The sequence below is a fragment of the Macrotis lagotis genome, chromosome X, assembly GCF_037893015.1.
Source record: "Macrotis lagotis isolate mMagLag1 chromosome X, bilby.v1.9.chrom.fasta, whole genome shotgun sequence".
Classification (NCBI taxonomy): domain Eukaryota; kingdom Metazoa; phylum Chordata; class Mammalia; order Peramelemorphia; family Peramelidae; genus Macrotis; species Macrotis lagotis.
In genome coordinates this window covers 255405008-255430911 of record NC_133666.1, presented here as the reverse complement: position 1 = coordinate 255430911, position 25904 = coordinate 255405008, and the positions used below count along the sequence as shown (strand labels likewise).

At 36.3% G+C, this 25904-nt stretch overlaps 2 protein-coding genes across 13 annotated transcripts in view; one reads left to right on the top strand and one right to left on the bottom strand.

Moving 5' to 3' along the window:
- The window catches only part of TRIM23 (tripartite motif containing 23), a 59429-nt gene extending 40874 nt beyond the window's left edge, over positions 1-18555 (bottom strand). Inside the window, exons 1-3 of one of the 2 annotated variants that reach the window (XM_074202863.1) lie at positions 18409-18555; positions 11739-11901; positions 910-1031 (exon numbers count right to left, since the gene is read on the bottom strand). In XM_074202863.1, the coding sequence (XP_074058964.1) occupies positions 910-1031; positions 11739-11901; positions 18409-18489 (366 nt within the window). In that variant the 5' untranslated portion in view covers positions 18490-18555. The remainder of the gene's footprint in view (positions 1-909; positions 1032-11738; positions 11902-18408) is intronic. The other variant, XM_074202862.1, reaches the window with a different exon arrangement.
- Positions 18556-19941: 1386 nt separating this feature from the next.
- LOC141497580 (trafficking protein particle complex subunit 13) overlaps positions 19942-25904 on the top strand; it is a 61924-nt gene continuing 55961 nt past the window's right edge. For 7 of the 11 annotated variants that reach the window (XR_012471365.1, XM_074200279.1, XM_074200277.1 and 4 more), the window contains exons 1-2: positions 19982-20068; positions 23953-24459. Coding sequence is in view for 10 of the 11 variants with exons in the window: in XM_074200279.1 (XP_074056380.1) it covers positions 24105-24459 (355 nt within the window). In the remaining variant the exon portion in view is untranslated. Of the gene's footprint in view, positions 20069-23952; positions 24460-25904 lie in introns of all 11 variants that reach the window. The other 4 variants (XM_074200285.1, XM_074200284.1, XM_074200282.1 and 1 more) reach the window with 1 other exon arrangement.

Here is a 25904-nt window from a genome sequence, read left to right as displayed (position 1 = left end):
TTGAGCCTGAGTTTCTTCATTGACAAAATGAGGGGAATGGAACAAGATGACCATTGAGGTACCTTCCAGCTCTATATCTATGCTATGATTCTCTATAATGACAGCTAAGGGTGACAAATAGAGCACCTGACTGGCACTCAATAAATATTAAAAACCTTAAGGAAAGCCTTCAGTGTCTCAGTTAAACCTAGGAAAGATTTAGTTATGGACATATAAGAGAACTGCAAAGAATAAAAAGATATAACTTTTCCATCCTGTGCCTTTCTATAGTCTGGGTCAGAACTACTTAATACCGACACAAATCCGGGTACAGAGATGAGCTGACAAGGCTGAAGTCTTTCAAATGTGCTTTCTTCCTCTCTATAACCAGCTTATTGCCAGAATTCTTCTGACTCCTTCTTTGATTGTTAGGCAGAGTCAGGAACATCCTGTATTGCTAGTGGAATATACCTCTTTTGAAAAAAATCAGGGGGTGGCTAGGTGGCGCAGTGGATAAAGCTCCGGCCCTGGAGTCAGGAGTACCTGGGTTCAAATCCAGCTTCAGACACTTAATAATTACCTAGCTGTGGAGCCTTGGGCAAGCCACTTAACCCCATTTGCCTTGCAAAAAAAACAACAAAGAAAAAAAACCTAAAAAAAAATTAAAGATCTACTCAAGTACTACAGCATTGAATTATACACTCTGCCTGAGAATTGTGGCAATGAGTCACTCCTCTCTCACAAAATAAAGCTTATGTGCTTTCTTCTTATTTTCAGTGATATCAGACTTCATTTTTCAATGGCCCTCTGAAGTCTGGATTCTATATATCTGATGTTGGATAAATATTTCATCGAGTGTCTAACATTTTAAATGAAAATATATTTTCATACCATCCTCCCACTAAAAAAAATTTAAGTTAACAATAATACCTCTCCAGATAATCCAGCTGATTCTTCTGTAGTTCCATATTGACCAATAGGGCCATTCTGAAGTCGTTCCAAAAGTTCCAACAATGCAAAATTCTTTTTCAATCCCCAGACACCTGAATCTCCTAATTTAAAAGTAAAATAAAGATGAGTTTATAAAAAAATGCCATTCGATCTACATTTCAGTTGTAATTTAAAAATCACAATCCAATTTTTAAAAACAAATTATAATTTTCACATTTCTAAAATGAAAAAGTTCTCATATTTAATTTCCTATGTTTGAAAGTTATACTTTTCTTGGAACTAGAAGAGAATGAGAGTAGAAGGAACATAAAGCCCCCCCCCCCCAAAAAAAGAATGAAAATCATCATTGAGAATTTTTTTAAAGAATGCACAGGGGGTGGAGGGAAAGGAAAGCTAGAAAACCAAAAGGAAACACAGTTGAGGAGGACAGCTTTGAAAACTGTATGCTGAATTTATTATATACTTTTAAAGTCATCTACAATACTCTTTTTCTACTCTACATGTGCTCAATTTTTAAAAAATTAATATGACAGGGAGTTGAATTATTCAACAAGTTATAAAATGAATTTCCTTTGGGAAAAAGAACGTTTTATGCTATAGAGAATACTGGTATACTACATAAACTTAGTATATTCACATTTCAAAAGAAATAAACTTTTTTTTTTAGTTTTTGCAAGGCAATGGGGTTAAGGGGCTTGCCCAAGGGCACACAGATAGGTAATTATTAAGTGTCTGAGACCGGATTTGAACTCAAGTCCTCCTGACTCCATGGCTGGTGCTCTATCCACTGCGCCACCTAGCCTCCCCAAAAAATAAACTCTTAATTGATCAATGATAGCCACTAGATTTGGAGACAAGTTTCTCTCTCAAGAATTTAGACTTCTAAAACAAAAAGTGAAGCTGAGACATTTATGATTGTTAGCTCTATCCCATCCTGGCTCTGTATTTAACCCTGTGATAATACATTTCATCTTCTCCTACGTGGAGATGTTAGGTTATAGTCACATGGCAGGTTCCCATGAAAATGAAAATCCATGTAAGTGGAAACCCATGTTCCTTCCTAGGAAAATGATAATGAAGAAGACTACACAATCAAAAGAAAACCAAAAGTACAGATCAATGAGTCAAGGTTTTTTTCAGGTGAACAATCCATTTTGACCACAAGTTTGGCATATACTCTAGAAATCAAAAGCATATAAATATCTGAGTAAAAAAATAATTACAGGGGCAGCTAGGTGGCACAGTGAGGATAGAGCACCAGTTCTGGAGTCAGGAGGACATGAGTTCAAATCCTGCTTCCAGACACTTGCTGTGTGACCTTGGGCAAGTCACTTAATTTCACTGCCTTACACAAAGGAAAAAATACCAAAAAAATTAATGAAACCTTTTTAAAAAATCATTACTTAAGTTGTAATATTTTATTTATGTTTATAAGTTTCATATTAATTGATATATGTATAATGACTATACTATTTAAATTTTTTGGAACTTTCCTACTTTTCAGGGGATCCTGACTTGGAAGCTGAGATTACAGCCAACATGCTGCAGCCAAAGTAATCAATTAGATCCCACCAGGACAGCAATCCTTGTGTCAACAAAATGAACCAAACCAGGTACCTCATTTTGCTCCTGGCCATGCTAAGCCTGGTTCTGGGCCCTGCTGAACAATCACAAGGTTCAAAAATCTTAACGATTTGGAGATTGTTCACACGGTCTGAAGAATGCCTGTGTATATGTTGCAACTCTGGACTTGAGACTGTTTACTCAAGATGCAAGAACATCTGTTTTGTGATCCAGTTATTTATGGTTTTTACACTTAAAATCTCTACCCTACTATAGTATACTGTGATACTAATCATAAATTTGGTCATTTAATTTGCTCTTAGATATTTTAAGATTCTTTTTATATGAACAGAATATAATACTAAACATTAAGAAATAAGTTTTTATAAATTTACAAAAAGGCAAAATCCAAGAAGAGAATCAATCACAAATATTAAAATTTAGCAAAAAGAACTTACTGTATTTCCTGAATTTAGAAACCTTCATAGTGTTAAGCAGACAAAACATACTCATTTTCAGAAAAGAACCAATTAAAAATAGAAAAGGGAAAAAAAGCATCAACTCATTGACTGAATCAATTTAATTTTCTAAGCTGTCACTATTAGCAGTTACTTTTCTTATTTCAATTTCATCATCTTTATAAACTTATAATAACTAAAAACTTGTCTAGACCAAGATCTACTTGGACTAGACCTTCTCTACTCTGACCTCAAAACAAGAAAAAATTATGAATTTCCAAACTCAGATCAATTCCTTTCACAGGCTGCAAAAGATTTAATTATAAAAGATAGTAAAAAGGCCAAGACCTCTTAAAAGATGATCCCTTCAGCAAACTGGTGAAGCCTCGGAAACCTTTTACAGAATAGTTTTCATGTGCACAGAACAAAATATATATGATTATAAAGGAAACCAATTTTCGTGACCTAAGTTTATCATTTTTTTTTTTTGAAAAACAAATTCAGGGACTCTAGGTTAAGAAGATAAGATCTGGAACAGATAGGTGATGCAGGGGATAGTGAACCAACTCTGGAATGAGGAGGATCCGAGTTCAATTTGAGCAATTTGGTGGCTAGGTGACTCTGGACAAGTCACTGAACACAGACTGGCTCAAAAAAAAAAAAAAAAAACAAAGGAAAGAAAAGAAAGAACAGGTCTAATCCAAATACTCCAAATTAGCCTTTCTATTTTCTACTTTTAATTCTTTAACTCGAGATTGCATTTTCCGTAGGCCACCTACTGATCCTAAACCCTAATCTTCTATATTTGATATAACTGGAATCAGAGAATCATAGAAACTAAGTTGTAAAGGACCTTGGAGATGACAGTTTTTGGGTTAAGTATAAAAGCTCATCTGTCTTAATTCCTTTATTTTATGGTTGAGGAAACTAAATCCAAATAGGCTTAGTAACTTGTAATTGGCAATTTGAAGCAAGGTTCTCTGATTCCAAATCTAGTAGTCTTGCCACTGTGCATTATACCACCTTTCTTCTTCTAGGCTACTTCCTACAGGAAAGATAAATATCCTCTACAAAATCCCCAACAAGTTCCTACATCTTGGCAGTTTGTTCTTGAAAGTGATACTGGGGCAGCTAGGTGGAGTTCAAATCCAACCTCAGAAACTTAAAAGTTACCTAGATGTGTAACCTTGGGCAAGTCACTTAACCCCATTGCCTTGCCCAAAAAGTGACCCTGATGAGTCCTGACCTTTACTGACATTTCGTGTTAATCCCTAATAACAAATCTCATTGTCACTGGTATACTGACATACTAGAGTAGGGAGATTCACATTTGTGGAGGTCTTAGCATAACGGATAAGGCACAAAGATCCTAATTTGGGAGAAGTCATTACTCTTGGCATGTCTTCCTGGATATATCTCCTAGTACTCTAAGTTGAAGGTCACTCTCTCCCTTGATAAAGAAGTAGCCTTTCAGATCCTACCTTTTGCTAGTGCTATGGATATAGTTTCAAAGATTCCATCTTGGAGATCTAGTTCTCTAGCCAGACTCCCCCTATACATAGCTGTATAATCAACAAGCGTAGAGAAATATCAATACACATGCATGTTCACTTACGAACTTATTTTCCTATTAATTTTTTGAATGACTAGGTGACTAAAACTTATGGAGCATTACATGAACTTCAAAATGGCTTTTTTAAAAAAGATTTTATTTATTTTGAGTTTTAAAATTTTCCCCCTAATCTTACTTCCCCCACTCCCCCTCTACAAAAGGAAATTTGCCAGTCTTTATATTGTTTCCATGGTATACATTTGATCCAAATTGAATGTGATGAGAGTGAGAGATCATATCCTTAAGGAAGAAACATAAAGTATAAGAGATAGCAAGATCAGACAATAAGATATCAGGTTTTTTTCCCCTAAATTAAAGGTAATAGTCCTTGGTCTTTGTTCAAACTCCACAATTCTTTCCCTGGATACAGATGGTATTCTCCATTGGAGACAGCCCCAAACCGTCCCTGATTGTAGCACTGATGGAAGGAATCATGTTGCTGTTAAGAGTGTACAATGTTTTTCTGGTTCTGCACTCAGCATCAGTTCACGCAAATCCCTCCAGGCTTCCCTGAATTCCCATCTTTCCTGATTTCTAATAGAACAATAGTGTTCTATGACACACATATACCACAGTTTCCTAAGACATTCCCCAATTGAAGGACATTTACTTGATTTCCAATTCTTTGCCACCACAAAGAGGGCTGCTATGAATATTTTTGTACAAGTGATGTTTTTACCTTTTTTCATCATCTCTTCAGGGTATAGACCCAGTAGTGGTATTGCTGGATCAAAGGGTATGCACATTTTTGTTGCCCTTTGGGCACATGAACTTCAAAATTCTAATCAACTATCTAGACAAATAATTCATGATCAAATGATACACCGAGGGATCTGGTGTTGGATTAAAATCTCAGAATTCATCTAGTCCAACTCCTTCATTTGGAACTCATAGAAGATTAAGTGATTTTCCAGTGGTAAAAAAAAAGTATTAAGTGGAAAAGAAGAAATAGAAATAAAAGTCAAAGGACTTCAAATGTAATGTTCATCCATTTTCTCACAAACAGTATTCATATTTCCATTCCTTAATCTTCTTATCAGCTAATATAACTTCAACGTTACCTCAAAAAGGGTAAACATTCTGATTAACTCTTGTAGTGTCTTCAAAGGAAGGCAAATGGCATCACAAAAATTAAGGTAAATACTTTTAACCTAGAGTATTGGAACTTACCCAAGGTCACATAGCTAGGCTATTATTAAGCGTCTGAGGCCACATTTGAACTCAGGTCCTCTTGATTCCAGGGCTAGTGCTCTATCCATTGCGCCACCTAGCATCCCCTACTCCAGATTTTTTTTTATGGAATGAATTCCCTGTAGAGGGAATAGGATGACTAACCTCTTTCCTCCCCTAGAGTCTCTGTCAAAGCTCCTTTGATATTCTCACTCATCAACCCACTTGATCCAATAACAATACCAAAAAATGTTCCTTCCAAATGCTGAAAAATACTGAACAGAATCACCAACAAAGAGAAAAGAAAGAAAATACTCTCTTATTTATACCTTTAAAAGTAAATATTTCCCTTGACAAACAAGCAAATCCATTTGGTTAATAAATCGCTTTTAAATCTTAAACATGAGAAAACATAATAAAAACTTTATTTGTGCTGAAATGCATAAAACATTTTTGCAGAGTTGCAGTAAATGTAATAGAAACTATTATTAAATAGTTTTAACAAACAACCTTTAATTTTATTTCCACTATAAAGGAGTTCTTTTTTTGCTGGTTTGGGGTCATACATTTGCATATAAGACCATGAAAATTTATACCTGTCTAGCTCCAAGTCTTGCTGATAGAGCAGTTAAAAACCTGACTCCAAACCAACGCTTAGTTCATTCTCTGCTCTCAACTTCTAATTTATCCAGAACTTATAGGGTTAGGAAGCTCAGAAAACCACAGGGCTAGGCATGCTTGCAGTAGTAGCACAAAGCCTTGATTCTGGACCAAAATACACCACTTGTTATATCCCAACTTTAAGGGATGTGATATTATTTCCCTTTCTCATTTAAAAATATATCAAAAATGGAAATATCTTTGAAACCCAAAAGCAATATAGGCAGTAAATGTACATGGGAACGACTATAATATCCCTCAAGTTAAAAAATAACCCTCCCATGTATACCTAAATTCCTGCCCTTCTCAAAATTAGGCATTTGTTTAACAAATGATATCTGCTAAAATAAATTACAGACTCATGAAAATAAAGGCTGCCCACTAATATTGTACAAGTAAGAGCAAACTGTAAGCAAATTAAAAGATGATGACCATACCTGCAGAGAACAAAGCACATCACTGGGACTTAATGATCCCATTTTTCTGGGTTTACTGTAAAATATAAACTCTTAGGAAAAAAAGATTTTTTGTTTTTGTTTTCTGTCTCTGTATTCTCCGAGTCTAGCAGTGTGTTACATATAGCAATTTACAAAAGCTTTAAACAATAGTTATCATGAAGGAGCAGTTAGGTAGCATAGTGGAAAGAGTACTACATCTGGACTCAAGGAAAACTCAAGTTCAAATCCAATCTCACACACTTACTAACTGTGTGATCCTGGACAAGTCACTTAATCCTGTTTGCCTCAGTTTCCTCATCTGCAAAATACAAACCACTTAGTATATTTACAATATACTCTGTATATTTACCAACCCTTCATGGGGTCACAAAGAGTCAAACATAACAACTCAACAACAACAAAAATCATGCTGTCTGAAATTTGAAGGAAGCCAGGATGTGGAAATGAGAAGGGAGAAAAATTACAGGCAAGGAGGTCAATCAATGAAAAAAAAAGACAGAGTCAGAAGATTGAGTCCTGTGAAAGTGTAAGAAAGAGACAAGTTGTGAAGGGCTATAAAAGCCAAATAGAGAATATCTGATCCTGGAGCTAAATAAGGAGCCAAAGGAGACTGAATAGAGGAGTTAACATGGTCAGAAGGAAGTGTTTACTAAAAAGAGAATCTGCAAATCTACTCCAGAACTGTGCTCCCAAGGAAAACAATACATTCACAATTAGAAAACCAAGATTTAGTTCATCCACATCCTGATTATTGTGGTATAGTTTTCTTTCTTCTTTGATTCCTTCTTCCATCCCTTTATTTGTACATAAAGTAACTGGTGTATGTGAACAGGCATAATGCATATTTTTTAAAAAACTAAATGGCCGATGGTATGTTTTGATCAACATCAAATGGAGTTGGGAGGGGAAAAACAAACTGGTTCTGTGAAAATATCCCTTTTCTGGTAAAAACATCACTTGTACAAAATATTCATAGCAGCCCTGTTTGTGCTAACAAAAACTGGAAATTGAGTGAATGTCCACCAAATGGGGAATAGCTGAATAAATTGTGGTATATGTATGCTACGGAACATTCATTATTGTTCAATTAGAAACCAAGAGGAATGGAATTTCAGAGAAGCCTGGAAAGATTTGCATGAACTGATGCTGAGGAGATAAGCAGAACCAGAAGAACACTGTTCATCTTAACAGCAACATGGGAGTGATGAACAACCTTAAAGGACTTGCTCATTCCATTAATATAATAATCAGGGACAATTTTAGAACACTTATTGACAGAGGATACCATCTGTACCCAGAGAAAGAACTGTGGAGTTTAAACAAAGACCAAAGACTTTCCTCCAAAAAGTCTATTACCTTCAATTTTTTTTAAAAAAACTATCTTATGTACTACATAATTTTGCTGTCTCTAATATTTTATTTTCTCCCCAAGGATATGATATCTATCCCAACACATTCAATTTAAATCAATGTATATAGCATAGAAACAATGAGAAAAGATTATCAGACTGCCTGGGGGGGGGGATGGGGGAGAGAAAGGGAGGGTGGCAGAAAAATTGTAAAATCCAAAACCTTGCAGAAAATAACAGGTAGAAACTACTATTGTATATAATTTGGAAAACATATTAATAAAAACATTTTTAAAAGAAAATATTCATTTTCTCCATTAATGGCATGCTCATTTAACTTTTATCTTTTTATTCCAATAAGTTATTTTGCTCCCACTGTTTAACAACAACAAAAAAATCCTTACATACTTGTTTGATTGGATAATTTCAATATTTTTCTTTGTCACTGTAAAACCGAGGACAATTTTAAAACATTTTTGTATGTGGCATGTGGTTATTATATGTAGGACAATCTCTGTCTCTCAGTAGGGATAAATTACTATAAAGAAATTGATCCTAGATAGTTTTTCCCTTCCAAGTCAAACATCTTGTTGTTTAAATAAACTTCTTGTTTAAAATTTAAAAAAAAAAGAACTGCCTTTAGAAAGATCAGAGTATAAGCTGAGTGAAGGCTGGATTGCAGTGGCCTCAATTTTTTCCCACAAAACATAAGGTCAAGTTCTCATTTGAGATATCTAATAGGCAAAGGTCTGGAGGTCAGGGAAAAAAGCTATCTGGAAAAAATAAATCCTTTTATCATCTTCAGAGAAGATATAGATATCCACAAGAAGTGATAAGATCATTAAGCAATATAGTATAAAGGAGAACAGAACCTTAAGGTGAACTCAAGATTCTTAAGAACTCACAGTGAGCTGAGATCAAGTGGTTTAAGATAAACTGGAGGGAATAGAATCACAAAAATCTAAAAAGAAAAATTTTTTTCCTCCAATTTTTCCCCCACAAAACTCAAGTTTTCAGCTGAGACACTGGGGGAAGGGGGTGACACAGGAGATTTGTAGTCAGATAAAAAGTTTTGGAAAAGATGCTGTAGTGAACAGTTAGTGAACTAGTTTAGGGAAATAAAAAATACAAAATAATTCCCTTACTGCAATGAGGATCCAGATAGTCTATGTAATATATCTGTAATGGACCAAAGCAGCCCAGTTTCTCAATTTTCTCTAACTCTATGAAGCAGCAAATAAGGAGAAACAAATACTGTGGATAGTGGGAATGATCCCAGGTTGGGGTTATGGCAGGTGTGATCTATTATAGAAGAGAGCAAGGGACTCAAGTGTATAGGATATTGTAAAGCTGAACTGGTTCACCAAACAGTCAGATAAAGGAAAAGAAGAGAGTGTAGCCAGAGTTAAGAATGATAGAAGAATTGTCTTAGAAAGGGGCAGCTAGGTGGCGTAATGGATAAAGCACCCACCTTGGAGTCAGGAGTACCTGGGTTCAAATCCAGTCTCAGACACTTAATAATTACCTAGCTGTGTGGCCTTGGGCGAGTCACTTAAACCCCGTTTGCCTTGCAAAACCCTTAATTTAAAAAAAAAATGATAGAAGAAAAAACACTAGAGGTTATAAAGGACAAAGAAGAACAGGGTTAGAGTTTTAAGGAAAAGCAAAAAATAGAATAAAAGATTATGATTCAATAATGTAACTTCAGAGTTAATGAACACAGATGTGAAACATATAGGTAAGGGAGAGCAATATAAAGTTATGACCATTTCTGTATGCAGCTTGGATAGAGGGCAAGAGTTGGTTTTGAAAAGTGAGTAAAATGAGGACCTGAAAAGTTAAGTAGCATCAATATGTATGTTAAAGTTCCCTAGCAAACAGGGCAAGGAAGAAAAGTGTCCTAGGGGTCAGTAGATAACAGCTACCAAAATGACAAATGGATGATAAATATGGAAATGAACCTCAAAAGAGAGGTATCTGACTAATGGTGGCAGAGGGAGAGTCTGAAATTGGCAATGGGGAGGAAGAAATATTCTGATTCTCAACAACAGGATAGTGAGTTAGGGGCAGTCAGGGGAGCTGCATAATTTACAGTCTCAGATCTCAGTTAATAGCAGAAGTTTAGAAGGAAAAGGTTTAAAATGAAATCAAGTCTGTTAACTTCTGTTAACTGGAGTGGGACATTGAGAAAGCAGAAATTAGGGGGATTGGATTAAGGGAGCAGGCAGTGGAACAGAATTTATACAAAGATGGTAAGGATTTTGAAATCAGTAGGATTGGGATTGGGAAGGCATGACAGGATCATTGTGCAACTTGCAATCAGATTTATCAGTTTTTGTGGAGAAATTCAATGGGGAAGTAGCTAATAAAACTGCTTAGGGTCCACCCTTGGCCAACATTGTGGCAGATGTATATGTTGAGTCCTATGAGTCACAGAGGTCTAATTCCTAGTAGGGAAGGAAAAGGAGCAGGAGTTGGCAGCTAGAGTTTCTAATCTGAAAGCAGCCTCCAGAGTATTAGAGAACTGGTGCAGAGATGGAGGCAGGAGGTCTGGTTTCAGTGCCCCTGCAGGGTACTCTCAGAAGACCTGAGGGGGGAGGGGAGGCAAGAAGACCACTAAAGCAACACAGCACTCCCTGAGGCAAAGATACAAGTAATGGGCAGGTCAGCTGTAAAGAGGATGCATTGTTACTCTTGCAGGCATACTTACTGAAGACTGTACTATCCCTAATACCTAATTCGAGCATTATTCCTGAATATTTATTTCATGGCCTTCTAAGTTTGTGAATCCTATTTAGGACAAATGAAGACCTACAAACACAGTTTGAAAATGTTTCATTTTACATAGCATGCTGGTAGGCTTAACTCAAAAAAAAAAAAAAAAAAAAAAAAAAAAAAAAAAAAAAGAACATTTGGCTGTAAATACCTCAGAAAATTCCACTCAAAATGTATAGTTAAGTTTAAAAAATATACAGAGATCCCCAAACTCACAACCTTATAGCTTAATAACATAAAAAGAAAATGAGAAATTGTCAAATACATGCTACAAATACCTCATATCTCTCAAAAATACATTGCTCAAAACTTGCATTTAAATGTCAAGACATAGAAATGATTTTCATAGTACTTTCATTATTGGAATGCATACATTACATACAGATGTTTATTATTAACTTTAAAGAATTGAGAATGCATTTGTTACGTATTGGTGTTTAACAGTGTACATTATATCACTTAGTTTTTAAGCAGCATTTACCAGATGAATTAAATCAATATTCTTTAAAACAAAGCATATTTTCCTTAACTGTCTATAATAAACATAATTCAAACAGCAATTAAGTACTCCAGATGAAATTATTTTATTCCCAATTACTGTCTTCTATAAGGCTAACATCTTTCAGAAAAATACTAGCTTTCTATAACTTCCTTTTAATTGTATCATACTGTTAATCATTTAAAAATCAAGTGAAGAAATTTTTTTAATTAACAATGACATAACAGACAAGATAAAAAATTTTAAATAAATTGTTTTTTCTACCTAGCTCAGTTACTTGTCGATCAAATGGGCAGCGAATTGCTCTTCCATGGAGGGGAAGGCGTGTAAGACAGTCATGACAGACAGTGTGGCCACACAAAAGCAGGCGTGGAACTTTGTCTCCTTGCAAAGAAAACACATCTTCACAAACTCCACATTCTAGAACCTAGAATTTGAAAAGGAAATAGATTGACTTTTCATTAATTTCCTGAGTTCAGGGGCAGCTAGGTGGCAAAGTGGATAAAGAACCAACTGTGCAGTCAGGAGTACCTGAGTTCAAATACAGCCTCAGAAACTTAATAATTGCCTAGCTGTGTAACCTGGGGCAAGTCACTTAACCCCATTGCCTTAAGTTTAAAAAAAAATAATAAATTTAATTTTCTGAGTTCAAAACTGGTCTCAGACTGCCTAGCTGTGTAACCTTGGACAAGTCACTTAAATCCTTTCCTTATCTGTAGAATGGGGATGACAATAATGACACTTACCTTCCAGGGCTGTTATGAAGATCAAATGAGATTATATCTATAAAGTGCTTAGCACAAGACCTGACAAGTAGTAGGCACTATATAAATGCCAATTATTATTAATTTTTAAATATACATATTTTAACTTATTTAATAATTTTGTTCTTTCTTACAGAATAGTTTCCTTTTCATGAAGATAATTATCCAAGTGGTGAAGGTTAAAATTTCTTTTGCAGTAATCCATTCAACAAATCCTACTACAAGAATGTCACAATGGAAGCTATTTTAAAATGAATTAAGGGTGGCCAACAGGCCTATCACGTACAATCTCATCACTGTAGTAGAACATCCAACCCAAAGTATATAACTGAATCTGTATGATAAATGCATTGATTTCCTGTTTGTTTTTTTAAAATCAACTCCTGTGGTAACTCAACAGAATAATATTAGTTTGGTATTCAGAAATTAAGAATTTTTTCTGGGATGAAAGTTGGCCTTTCTTTTCATGAAGATGTTCAAAAAGTATCTTGTTTGTTTGATCTTGGTTCATTATTTTTGGTTCTGTCCTGATTAAAAACTACAATGTTTAGATAAGCTTTTGCACCTCTGCTTTGAATTTACTTTAATATTTTTGTTGATTATTTCTTACAATTGGACAGAAATTTTTTTTTGCTGAGAAAATTAAGTTTAAGCTCATGAGAGTAATTACTGTGTTATAATTCATCACTTTCATTATTACAGCAGAGTGCCTCAATGGCAGAAAGGATTTAATGTGTTCAACTCAAAATTAATACTGTAAATAAGATTACATGATAATTAAATTGCATTATAAGATTACTGTTAAAGATTATAAAATTACTTAAGAGAACAAACTTCAAATGAAGAAACATTCTATTATTTGAAGATAGAAATAAATCATTCCTCATTTAAGCAAAATTAGTTATTAGTCTAGTTCAGATTCTTTAGCTGAAATAAAAATTTTTTCAAAATATTCTGAAATTGAAGCATTTACCTAATTCAGATGGGCTCTTCTTCTGAAGTCAAACTTCAGTAAAACTTTACTGCTTTCTAAATGTATTATCCAGTGTAATGTATATTTGTTTATATTTAAAGTATAAATAAAGCGGGGCACTTTTCATTCTAGAGATCCTAAAATGATTCACTAAGTAAATGAAATTAGAAAGGTGTGCTGTTCTGATATTTCTAAATATTTAGAACAAAATACTTAAACTATAAAGAATATTAGAAAACAAATGCGAAGATTAGTAAATATCCTTAATCACTAGAATTACTAATGAAACAGAAATGGAAACCAAGTTTATATAAAAGCAAAAAGTATATAATGAAGATTCAAATACAGCCAAAACAAATTGACAGTTAAAAGTCAGAATTTTTCATGGAATTTCAAATACTTTAAACTTAATTATGTCATTTATCAACTGATACCTTATAAATGTATCTATAACTTTGCATCATAGGGTAGAAAATGTCAGTTAAGTAAAACAATTTGATTTTACAACAATTTTAGTAATAGTTTGAAGTTACTACATACAATATAAAATTTTATTAAATGTTTCTGAAACTAGTATATATAATTCCCATCAGTGCTGATCATCCTTCTCCACAATCTGAATTTACTTTGCATCTCATGATATTGATAGTAACATAAAGAACAGAAAAACTTTTGTTATATCTATCACATCCTTTGTTTTCAGTTACAGTAAAAAAAAAAGCACAAACCCAACAAATCTTCCTTGTCACTAGCTGGCTTAAAAAATAATTGATTTCATCTCTTCATCTGCTTCTTTATAGTAAAACAGAAATTGTAACACCTGAATTTTATCTACTTCACAGGGTTGATGTAAGAATCAAATGAGATAATGAGCTTTATAATTATAAAATAACAGACAAATATCAATTGTCATTATTAACCATTATAGCAAATGAGTAACTTTTCCTTTGACATTTAATTTCTGTGTATCCAACTAATCAGTTATCCCTATCTATAAAAAAAAGAACCCTTGCTTGGAGTGCCATATAGCATGAGAAATCAAATCCTATAAGGAATTGAAGATATAATTTCTTAAGCCATTAAGAAAACAAGGTTTCTTTTCAGAGGTACAAAAAACAAAACAAAAAAAAAGCATGACTTTATAAATTCCAACTGCAACACATCCATGTTTTTTCTCTGAATAAAATTCTCTGTGAAGAATACAAAGATAAAAGACAGACATTCCTTAAAAATTCTGACATCTCCAGGATTGAATTTTTAGGACCTTTTGTTTAACACCAAAGCCTTCACAATCTGGCCCCGGCCTACCTTTTGCATCTACTTAAATTTTATTCCCCCTAAGTACAGTTCTGTGAGCAATGAGGCCTTCTAGTCCTCAAGTAAGACATTCCCATCTCCTGGCTCAGGGCGTTTTCACTGGCTGTCCCCAGACAGCAGCATTCCCACTGAAATTTCCCCTCTCACGTTTCACATGTGCAAAACTGAGTGCATGCTGAGTTCTCAACACCAGGACATTCAATGTCTTTTTGGTTTTCTTTGTATTCCCAACACTTTGCATAGAACTGGTACATTTAATTTAAGAAATGCTTGCTGAATGAATGACTAATGGACTTGTATGCGATTAATCCCCTAGACAGGGAATATATCATTGGATAAAAAAGAGGTTAATAGGTTCAAATCTCTTCGAATATAAGAAAAATTCTGAATTGGCAGAAAAGAAAAATCTGGCAGGCATATTTTTAACTAAATCAAAAGAGAAACTACAGTAAATCCTTTTCTAACATGAAGCACAATACTTAAGGAAATCTCCTAATTATAAATTCCTTAACAACTAGGTTTTGTTTGTCTTTGTAGCATCTCAAAGGGTACCTTACTTGTAAAAACAGGCTTTGAACAAAGTTATTAAATTGAGCTGAATGAAAATGAGGATCTCACTCAAATCTCCTTTTTACATTTAGATTTTTATACCTTTGTTTTTTGGGGGTTTTTCTTAGGTTTTTGGCAAGGCAAATGGGGTTAAGTGGCTTGCCCAAGGCCACACAGCTAGGTAATTAAGTGTCTGAGACCCGATTTGAACCCAGGTACTCCTGACTCCAAGGCCCGTGCTTTATCCACTATGCCACCTAGCCACCCCCTTTGTTTTTTTTAAGATAAGGAATATGTGAAAAACAGTACCTTACATTTACTTGGAATACTACAGTTAAGAAATAATTTACATTAAAAGAATCCAAGACAGAGAATTAAAAAAAGAATCTTATCAACCTTAATGGACTTGCTCATTTCCTCAGTGCAACAATCAGGGACAGTTTTAGGGTATCTGCGATGAAGAATACCATCTGTATCCAGAGAAAGAATTGTGGAGTTTAAACAAAGTCCAAAGATTATTACCTTTAATTTTTTTTAAAAAAAATCTATCTTTTTGTATAATTTTGCTATCTCTTATATTTTATTTTTTTCCTTAAGGATATGATTTCTCTCTCAACACATTCAATTTTGAATAATGTATGTATATCATGGAAACAATGTAAAGACTCAGACTGCCTTCTGTGGGGGGTGAGAGGAGAGGAAAAATTTAAAATTCAAAAAACAATTTTTTTAAAAAGAAATCTTATAAGCCATCTAGTCTAACTCCTTTTTTTGGTAGCTTTTTTGGAAGGCAATGGTTGGATAAGTGACTTGTCCAAGGTCACATAGCTATGTAATTAAGCATCTGAGGAGGGATTTGAACTCAGGTCCTTCTGACTCCAAGGCTGAATTCAGGTCCTCCTTACTCTATTCAATACATCACCTAGCTACCCCTACCTCCTACATTTTACAACTGAAAAAAAATTGAAGAAATAGATTATGTGGCTAAAGTAACAGGGATAATTCAAGGAAGTAGAATTTGAACACAAGACCTCTTAGTACAAATTACCCAGTTCAAGCCAATGTTCCTTATAGTATACCACATCTAGAATATATTCCAGGGAATCCATTTTTAGAAATACATTGGCTTTTTTTTCAAAAGAGGATTAACCAAAATGTCAAAGAGCTCATTATCTCATTTGATTTACATAACAACTTTATAAAGTTAAAAAAAAGAAAATACTATTCTCATTTTGCAGTTCAGGAAACCTAAGAGGCAAAACTAAATTTTAAATGAATCAGGATTACAAAGCAAATCTTCTGATCCAGAGCTAGATAATGATTATATAACTTTTTAAGATTACAGAAAAGCCATCATACTATTATTATAGTTACAAGACTAAATGATTCATACCAAATACAGAATTTAAGGGTTGGCTTTTTTTTTAATTCTCTCAAGATATTATTAACACTGAGATGAGTGATAATACTAATGCATTCCTTGATATTTTATGACTAGGGACCTAACTAAAATGCTGGAGTACATGTAGCAGATTCAGTCAACAAAGAATAGCCTATCATTTGAGAGTTTTTCCAGACATTATATTCCAAAGGACGAAGTTCAAAGCAAACAAGTGTTATATCAAATTTTCCATTGTATGAGTTTCCTGTAATATATTTAGACCCTGAAATACTTCAAAAATGACAATAGCATCATCCAAATTTTTAAAATTAAAATGAATTAAAAATTAAAATTAATAATAATCACTAGTCATTTGCTAAATTCCTACTTTAGTTCAAGATGTTAAAGATAACTACATAGGGTAATTCCACAAGATAATCTGTTGATAACCTACACTGAAACACAGGGGACACACAAAAGGAACTTCTGAAATTCAGCATTTTCCCCCCTGAGGAATCCAATAAGTTTTATGTACTCATTGAAGCACCTGAATTCTATACACCTTCTGCATCTGCCTCCTTAGGACAGAGAGGATTGTAGAGTATTCTTCTCTACAATGCACAATGGTCAATGAAAAACAGGATGTCCCAAAAGTCTGAGCAGTTTTAAGCTTTGACAATTTAAAACTGTGCTAAGACTTCTGGAACACAGTGCATATGGTGAATAATGAATATTCTACCTGCTGACATAAATTACCAGCACTGGAACTAACAAACAATAAATATGTGAGGAATTTTTTTTTGCAAGGTAATGGGCTTGAGTGGCTTGCCCAAGGTCATACAGCTAAATAATTATTAAGTGTCTGAGGTCGGATTTGAACTCGGGTACTCCTGACTCCAGGACCAGTACTCTAATTCTAAGCACTCCAATTCACAATTTTCTTAAGGGCTGACACAAAGTGGGACATCTCATAAGCAAAATCCAACTAATCCTTGAAGAAGCTGAGGGAGGAGCCTAAGAGCATTAGAGCAACCCATAAGGACTAAGACACTACTGAGGTATAGACTTGAGTTTTCTAAGTGTTAACCCTGCCTGGGATGGTAGAGAATATTTGCTTTGCCTCAAAGACATGCATTCCAAAGCCAACTCTATCTATATTTCCTTAAGCAACTTGTTTCCATCATTTGGCCAGGGCTGTTTCCTCATCTGTAAAAAAAAAAAATTCAACTGTATCATGGAGTTCTTAAACCTAAGGTCATGAACTTTAAAAAAAATGATCATTATCTTTCTTTTTCTTTTGCAAAGCAATGGGGTTAAGTGGCTTGCCCAAAGCCGCACAACTAGGGGACTATTAAGTGTCTGTTTGAGGTCAGATTTGAACTCGGGTACTCCGGGGCCACTGCGCCACCTAGCCGCCCCTTTTATTTCAATGACAAGCTTTCTATGTAATTAATTTTGTGCAATTGCAAAACATAATTCTGAGAAGAGACCATCGGCCTCCCTGGTCTACCCAAGGAGCCCCTGATACAGAAAATGGTTGCAGAAGCTTCTCGCGTGGAGGGTCTCCAAGGCCCCCGCGGCCAGGAGGGCACAGTGGCCCAGGGGAAGATCCTGCAAGTGTCTGGGTTTTTTCTGAAGTAAAGTGTAAGAAATCGAGCTGAGAAGAGGCCCCGGGCAAGTGAGGGGGGGTCTTACCGGACCGGTGGAAGCCAAGGGCGCGGGGGAGGGGAGCGCGGGAGGGGCAAGGCAGGGGCGACTTGCTGCCCGGCGCAGCACGAGGGCACGGGCAAGGGGACGCCCGGCAGCGGGGGGCATGGGCCCCGAGGAGCAGCCCCTGGACGCCGCGGCGACCCCCGGGCCTGCCCGCCGCGGCCCTCCGCCGCGTAAGGAGGGAGGGTCGGCGGGGTACTGAAGGGGCAACGCGCGCGGGTGCCAGCGGCGCCGTCTCACCTTCACGGCGGCGGGGCCCCGGGCGCCGTGCTTGCCGCCCTCGATGCCGGCTCCGGGCTTGTTTACAACCAGGGCCGCCATCGCAGCAGCGCCGCCGCCGCAGCCGACGGAGGGGCGGGAAAAGACCCGCCTCCACTTACGCAGGGGGCTGCACAGGCGCAGTGAGGCGCCGCGCGGGGCGGAGCGGCGAGAGCGGCCGGACGCAGCCCCGCCCGCCCCGCCCCGCCCCGCGGCCGACGCGGCCGGGCCTGCTGGCGGCGTGGCTGTGCGCGTGCGCACACCCGTCGCTAGCGGCCCCGCCGGGGCCCGGAGGCTCCGTAACCCCAAGTTAGGATTGTGTTTCCAGTTCCGACTGGTTTTACTCAGGTCCCAGGGTGCAGCGCGGCGGCCCAAGAGGTTACAATCCTGGCCTGCTCTTTCTATAACGCTTTAGAATCCTGCCCAGCTGGCCCTCACCCTCCCGGGTTTACAGAGCAAACCTTTCTTTTTTTTTATTTATTTTTATTAAAGATATTATCTGTTTTACAGTTTTCCCCCCAATCTTGCTTCAAGAGCAAAGCTTTTGTAAAATTATGCTCTTGAATTTTAGAGTGCATGAGACGGAAAATATCGACTGTATTCAGAGAACACCTTCAATTAAAAAATAGTGTCTTATGTACTACATAACTTTACCATCTCTAATATTTTATTTTCTCAAGAAGATGATTGCTCTCAATAGATTCAATTTTTTTATTTTAAAGATTTTATTTTGAATTTTACTATTTTTCCCTAAATCTAGCTTCCCTTCCCCCCACCCCCACAGACTTTACATTGTTTACATGGTATACACTGATCCAAATTGAATGTGATGAGAAATCATTGATATGTTTTTTTGGGGGGGGGGGGTTTGATTTTGTTTTTTTCTCAGATTTTATTTTGAGTTTTTCAATTTTTTCCCCTGACCTTACTTCCCTCCCCCCACCCCCCACAGAAGGCAATTTGCCAGTCTTTACGTTATTTCCATGGTATACACTGATCCAAATTGAATGCGATGAGAAATCATTGCTTTTTTTATCTTAAAGATTTTATTTTGAGTTTTTCAATTTTTTCCCCTGATCTTGTTTCCCTCCCCCCTCACGAAAGCCAATTTGTCAGTCTTTCCATACTATACATGGATCCAATTTCGATCAATGTACATCATGGAAACCACGGAAAGATTATCAGGCTGCCTTCTGTGGGGGGGTGGGGGGACGGAAGGGAGGGTAGGGGAAAAGTAAAATTCAAAACCTTGCAAAAATGAAACTACAATTGTATAGAGTTGGGAAACAAAATATTACGAGTGTTTAGTGGTGGGTGGGGAGGAGACCATGAATGGAGGAAGCACTTCGGAGCTTATCTGCGTCCATTCCCTTACTAGAGAGGACGCTAGCACCGAGCGGGGCGGGAAGGGAGGGAGGATGGGGAAGGATGGTTAGCAGTGACGTTAGACGCCGCCGACGGAAGACGACGAGATGGACGTGCGATTCTCCTTCCGGTGCTCCTTCCTGTTATGTTCCGGGGGCGGGGGCGGGGCGGGGCGCTGCTCCCTGAGCCTCGTCCGTCTCCGGCACCGGGAACTCTAAGGTTCCGGGGGAGATGGAGGTGAACCCGCCGAAGCAGGAGCATTTACTGGCGCTAAAAGGTAAAAAACACCTGTTCCCGAGCCCTGTGGTCGCCATCACGTCTCCCACCCCACCCCCACCCCTTTATCTTCTGGATTCCTTTTTTCCCCCTCGGCGCCTGGGATGGCCCGGAGCTCGCCCTCCCGGGCTGTCCGCCGCCCGTCCTGGCTTTTGCCATCCTAGCGGCCCCGGGGTTCCGCCTGCCCTCGGCCGAACCGAAGCACGAGAAGCCCCGGTGGCTGAGAGCCGAGCGTCCCCGCCGGCCTCGTTCATCGGGCCGCCTTGGGGGGAAACGCTCTGCCGTCCTCGGGTCGGCTGCGTGGAATGGCCTAGCTGTGTGCCCTGGGCAAGTCACTTAACTCCATTGCCTTGCGAAAAAAACTAAAAAAATACATAAATAACTCTAATTGCCCCTTGGTATCTCTCAAAGTCTCTACCCTTAAGCATAAAAGTACACAAAATTACAAAATCCCAGATTTCACTGACAGGTTAATTTTCTTGGATTATAATTCATCATATGTTAATGTGACCTAAATGAGAGAAATTTAACCATCCTATACATAATATTTCCTCATAACATAAATCTTGAATTATTTAGAAAATAATTTTGATGAGAATTAAAACACTAGCAAATTTTGAATTGCTTAGATAATTGTAGGGAGCAGCGTGGAGATAAAGACTATTCCAAAGAGTGATTATATACTCTCTGAAAATTGATTTTCTCTTTGATCATCAGAAAGAAAATTGCATGGCCCCTATACATGTTTATAAAGATCTCCCATTACTACATACAAGTCGATTTTTAGTATGTATTATTTATTTTCAGTAGGACATTGTGTGATCAGCTTCTTCGTGGAACTATTCTTTCTTCCCTTGTACCATTTTAAAAAAAAAAGTATTTTGATTATAGAGTATGCAAAAATTGTAAAGCATTAATGGATAAATAGTGCAATCCAGTTTGTAACTTCCTCTGCTGAAATCCCTGGCTTCAACTGTTCAGTCATAAATATAGAACTTGTAAGAAGCTCAGTTATCTAGTCCAACCCAGTCAATTAAAAGAGACCTAGGATTTGTAGCTGTAGGTATTTAAACAGGGTAATGTTACTTTCAGAATTAACTCCCTTATCAGCCTTTATGGTGGAGACTTTGCATAGCAACTAAAGATTTCTAGCAAATTAACTTTTTATCAGACAAGGATAAATTAGATAGAAGAGATCCAATCTGTGATTTGTCCAGTTATCGTTCTTTTTTTTCCCTCACACTTGGACAAATTTTGACAAAAGGTAGTCATTTTGACACCCCTGAGCAGCTCTGGTAAGAATTATGGAAGAGGGTTGTCTAAGTGGCCCAGTGGATAGAGCACCGGCTCTGGAGCCATGAGTACCTGAGTTCTTGGGCAAGCCACTTAACTCCATTTGCCTTTGCAGATTGGTGAATTTTCCTCCACACACTAAAGTGTCATTTAATTTTCTCATTTTTATTAAACATAATTTTGGAATTACATTCTGATAAAATGTGTACATATATCCACAGGTTTTTTTCACTCTTTGACCTCCTCTCCCATCTTCTCTATTTTTTTCTCTTTTTATCTGTTGTCACCAGAACAGGTCAAATACCAGGACAGTTTTTAGGACTACAGTGTTACTAAAGAAATTTTTGTCTCTATATCGTGGAACTGCAAATGTTCAAGAAAAAATTTAATTTTTTCTCAGTTCCTGAATATTTTTTCTCAGATTCAAATATATATTGATTTTTGCATTTCACATTTATAGATATGTGAAAATTTTAGGGAAACAAGATTTATTTATGGGCTTTCAAAAATTGAACTGATACAAAGAGATCAAATGATAATCATTTCACTAATGAAAAGTCAGTAATTGGTTCTCTTGGCCATGCTGATAGTTGATTCAAATGAAACTTGAGACTTTGTGTTATAAGTCAGTTGTCCAGGGCAGCTAGGTGGTGCAGTGGATCGAACACTGGCCTTGGAGTCAGGAGTACCTGAGTTCAAATCCAGCCTCAGATACTTAATAATTACCTAGCTGTGTGGCCTTGGGCAAGCCACTTAACCCCATTGCCTTGCAAAAACTAAAAACAATAAAATAAAAAAATAAGTCAGTTATCTTGTGTAGGATAATTAATAGTTCCCAAATACAGAAAGAGATTGTCATGAGGTACTTGTAGCCCCACCTTTCTGTATAGAATAGAGAATCTGGATGTCTCATGGATTTGATTTGTAAGGAGCTATATTTAAGGATTTGACTTGGAGCCCCGTAGCCACAAATACCCTATACACAATAGTTAGAAAAAAACAATCCTATTCTAGAGTGGATATTTTGACAACTATATTTCAGTGTAGTTGATTTCCTTTGAAATCTTTCACATTTTATTTTATACTTTTAAAAATATTTTGAGGGGCAGCTAGGTGGCACAGTGAATAGAGCACCAGCCCTAGAGTCAGGAAGACCTGAATTCAAATTTGGCCTTAATAATTACCTAGCTCTGTGGCCTTGGGCAAGTCACTTAACCCCACTGCCTTGCAAAAAAAAAACCTAAATGAAAAATTAAAAAAATATTTCGAGAACTCCATAGGTTTTACCAACTTGTCAGTGTGGATGTTATACAAAATGTGTTAAATCCCTGATCTAGAGTAATTAGACTGAACCATGTTAGGATGAAAATCCTATAATAAAGCCAATAATAATTTCTAACCCATTAAAATGCAGTGTCCAGTCAAAGGGTTTATAAATCTAGTGCTTAATATTTGTTGTTGAGAATAGCACAAATATATATGACAAAAATTATGAAAAAACTAATATTTGTTTGGAGGCCAGTGAACAGAGCACTTGCCCTATCCTCAGGAAGACTTAAGTTCAAATAACAGCCCGTGACACTCAGTAGTTGTATAACCCTGATCTAGTAACTTAGCCTCTGCTTGCCTTAAATGACTGGAGAAGGAATCTTTGCCAAAAAAAAAAAAACAACCATGGACAGTATGCCCACAAAGAGTTGAATACAACTAAACATTTGTTCAAATCCGTTTTTACATTTAAAGTATAACAAAGATCTTGCAAATAAATGTTACAGTGCAGTCTCCATTTTTCTTTTTATGTGAAATTATTCTACATTGTAAATGTTAACCTTTTTTTGGATCCAAATAAGATTAGTATTTAGGAATCACAAATTTTTTGTCTAAATTATAATTTTAAAACTACTGCATAATAATATTTTACTGTACATCTCTAAATAATTAATTTAGAGATTTAAGTATACAATGAGAATTCCATAGCATCAAAACTTGAGGACTTCATAAATCATTTTTAAAACTTCCTCATTTTCTCAATGAGGAAAAAGAGTTCTAGATTGAACAACTTAATAAAGAATACACAGCTAATCCAATGAAAAGCTCTGCTTAAAATCTCAGGAATTCTGGTAATTATATCAGTTTTCCACTGTAATGGAATTTAGTCATTTGGATATAAGAGTCTATTTGAATTTTTTACTTTTTAAAATATATTTGCTTTAGCTTCAGATAAGCATAAAACTAAATTTCTGAAATGTTTTTGTATTTAAAATTCTATGTGGGGGCAGCTAGGTGGCGTAGTGGATAGCACCGGCCCTGGAGTCAGGAGTACCTGGGTTCAAATCTGGTCTCAGACACTTAATAATTACCTAGCTGTGTGGCCTTGGGAAAACCACTTAACCCCATTTGCCTTGCAAGAACCTAAAAAAAAATTCTATGTGTCACTTTTTTAAAGTTTTCTCATTTTTAAAAAAGATATACCATTAGCTACTCTAGCAAAATATAATGTATATCAGTTCATTTTAATCCTACCTATTTATGTATGCCTATTTTAGTAGAGATACCCAGTGTATCTTATTCTTTGTAATACTTTTACTTTAGGTCCTGTTCCTTCTCATCAGTGCAGAATGTGGAAAGACAAGAAAGTCTTATAACTGTGAATTTAAGTTCTAGCACAGAGGATCTTGATCAAGAAATGTTGTGTCCCCTTCATTAGTACCTGGACTTAAACAGAGTATCTGGACTTGTACACAATGAGTACAGAGGTAGTATTATACTATCGACCATGTGAAAGTAACCCTACACGATTATACAAAATTGCAGAAGAAGCTATTAATGAATTTCCTACTCGTCCACTACTGAGATTTATACCTTGGTTTCCAAATAATATAGTAAAACTTGCCCTCAAACCTAAAAGACAACCGCCAATTATTTCTGGTGAGTCAGCTAAAGAAGTGGACCAGCACTTTACCATTTCAGAACATCACAGGAAAGCTCAGAATTATGATTGTACAATGGGCCTTCTGGAGTTTCAACCAAATTTGGAAAAGAGGAAGTGTTTAGCCCGGGCACAAACATTGGATGAAGAAATTAGTTGTGGAAATTCAGGTGAACAAACCAAAAAAGCAAAACAACAGTTGAAAAGGTCTTGGAGTGTTTCAGTTTCCAGGAATTTTACAGAAAAGGTTTTGCCATTATCTAAAGAATTACAGCAGAGTTTAGAGAAATTAAAACTACATTCTTTATATAGAGCACGATGGACAATAGAACATTCTGTTTTTAATAACCAGACTTTGGAAGATATCTGGATAAAACTGAATCGACTTATCAGGCATAATGAACTTCCATTTTGTAATGCTACAATCCAGAGACATATGAGCCAAATATGGGTTTTCTGTGACATTTTGCACTGTGAATATGTGTGTAATCTCCTTAAAGGAAGATTAGGTCTTAAAGGAAAAATGAATTTATTTGTACATAAATATGGAGTGATTTTTAGTATGTAATAGAAATGAAATTTTTTTTGCAGCGAATTAAATTTGTGTTCTGTGAAGAGGAATGCACTGAAATATAGGTGATAGATAAATCTTGGAATTTATTTTTAACTTTAATGCCAAGTGTTTTCTTTTAAAATGTGGCTCTACACCATTGTGGTTTGTAAATTTCAGTACATTATATGGGAAATGATTATGTCATGTTCCCAGATAAGAGTATGATTTTTTTTATGTCTTATTTAAAGTGTTTTAGTGAATAAACCTCTTCTGACAAATAAAAATTCTAAATTATTTTTCTTTTATTTCAGTTTTGAAATTCTTTAGGGCTGAATTTATCATTACAGAACCCTTGAATGTCAAAACAAAATTCAGGGGAAAAATATTCTACATTAATGGCTCATTACTTTTGAGACGATTAGGAATATATAGGAATGAGAGAGAGAGAGAGAGAGAGAGAGAGAGAGAGTGTACACACAGGTAGCATGGCTAAATGGATAAAGAGTAAGACTCTTTTGAACTGGGGCATTTCTCTAGAAGGTACCTCTTATCTTCCCAATCACCTGGGCTTGAAACCTCAGTCTTATTTTAGACTCCTCACTTTCATTTAATCCACATATTCAGTCCCTTGTCAAAACTTAGCATTTCTTTGTTCACGATGTCTCTCCTATATGTCACTATCTCTCCACTTATATAACCACCATTCAGTGCAAATTCTAATCATCTCCCACTTGGACTTCTGTTATTAGCTTACAGGTTGCCCTGATTCAAATCTTTCCCTATTTCAATGCATCTTCCACTCAACTACCAGTTTGCCTGACTATGTCAGTCCTCAGAAGCCCTAGTGGTTTTCTGTGACTTCAAGATCAAATATTAAGTATTTTGTGGTTTAAACTCTAAATAACCTATCCCCTTCCCACCTTTCTAGTCATATCTTTTTCTACAAGCACATTTCACAATACTGCAATATTAACCTATTTGGCTATTCCTCACATTCCATTTCTGCGAAAGTGGACTATAACATATGGTTCAGTATTGACATGGGGCTCCAGCCCTGAAGTC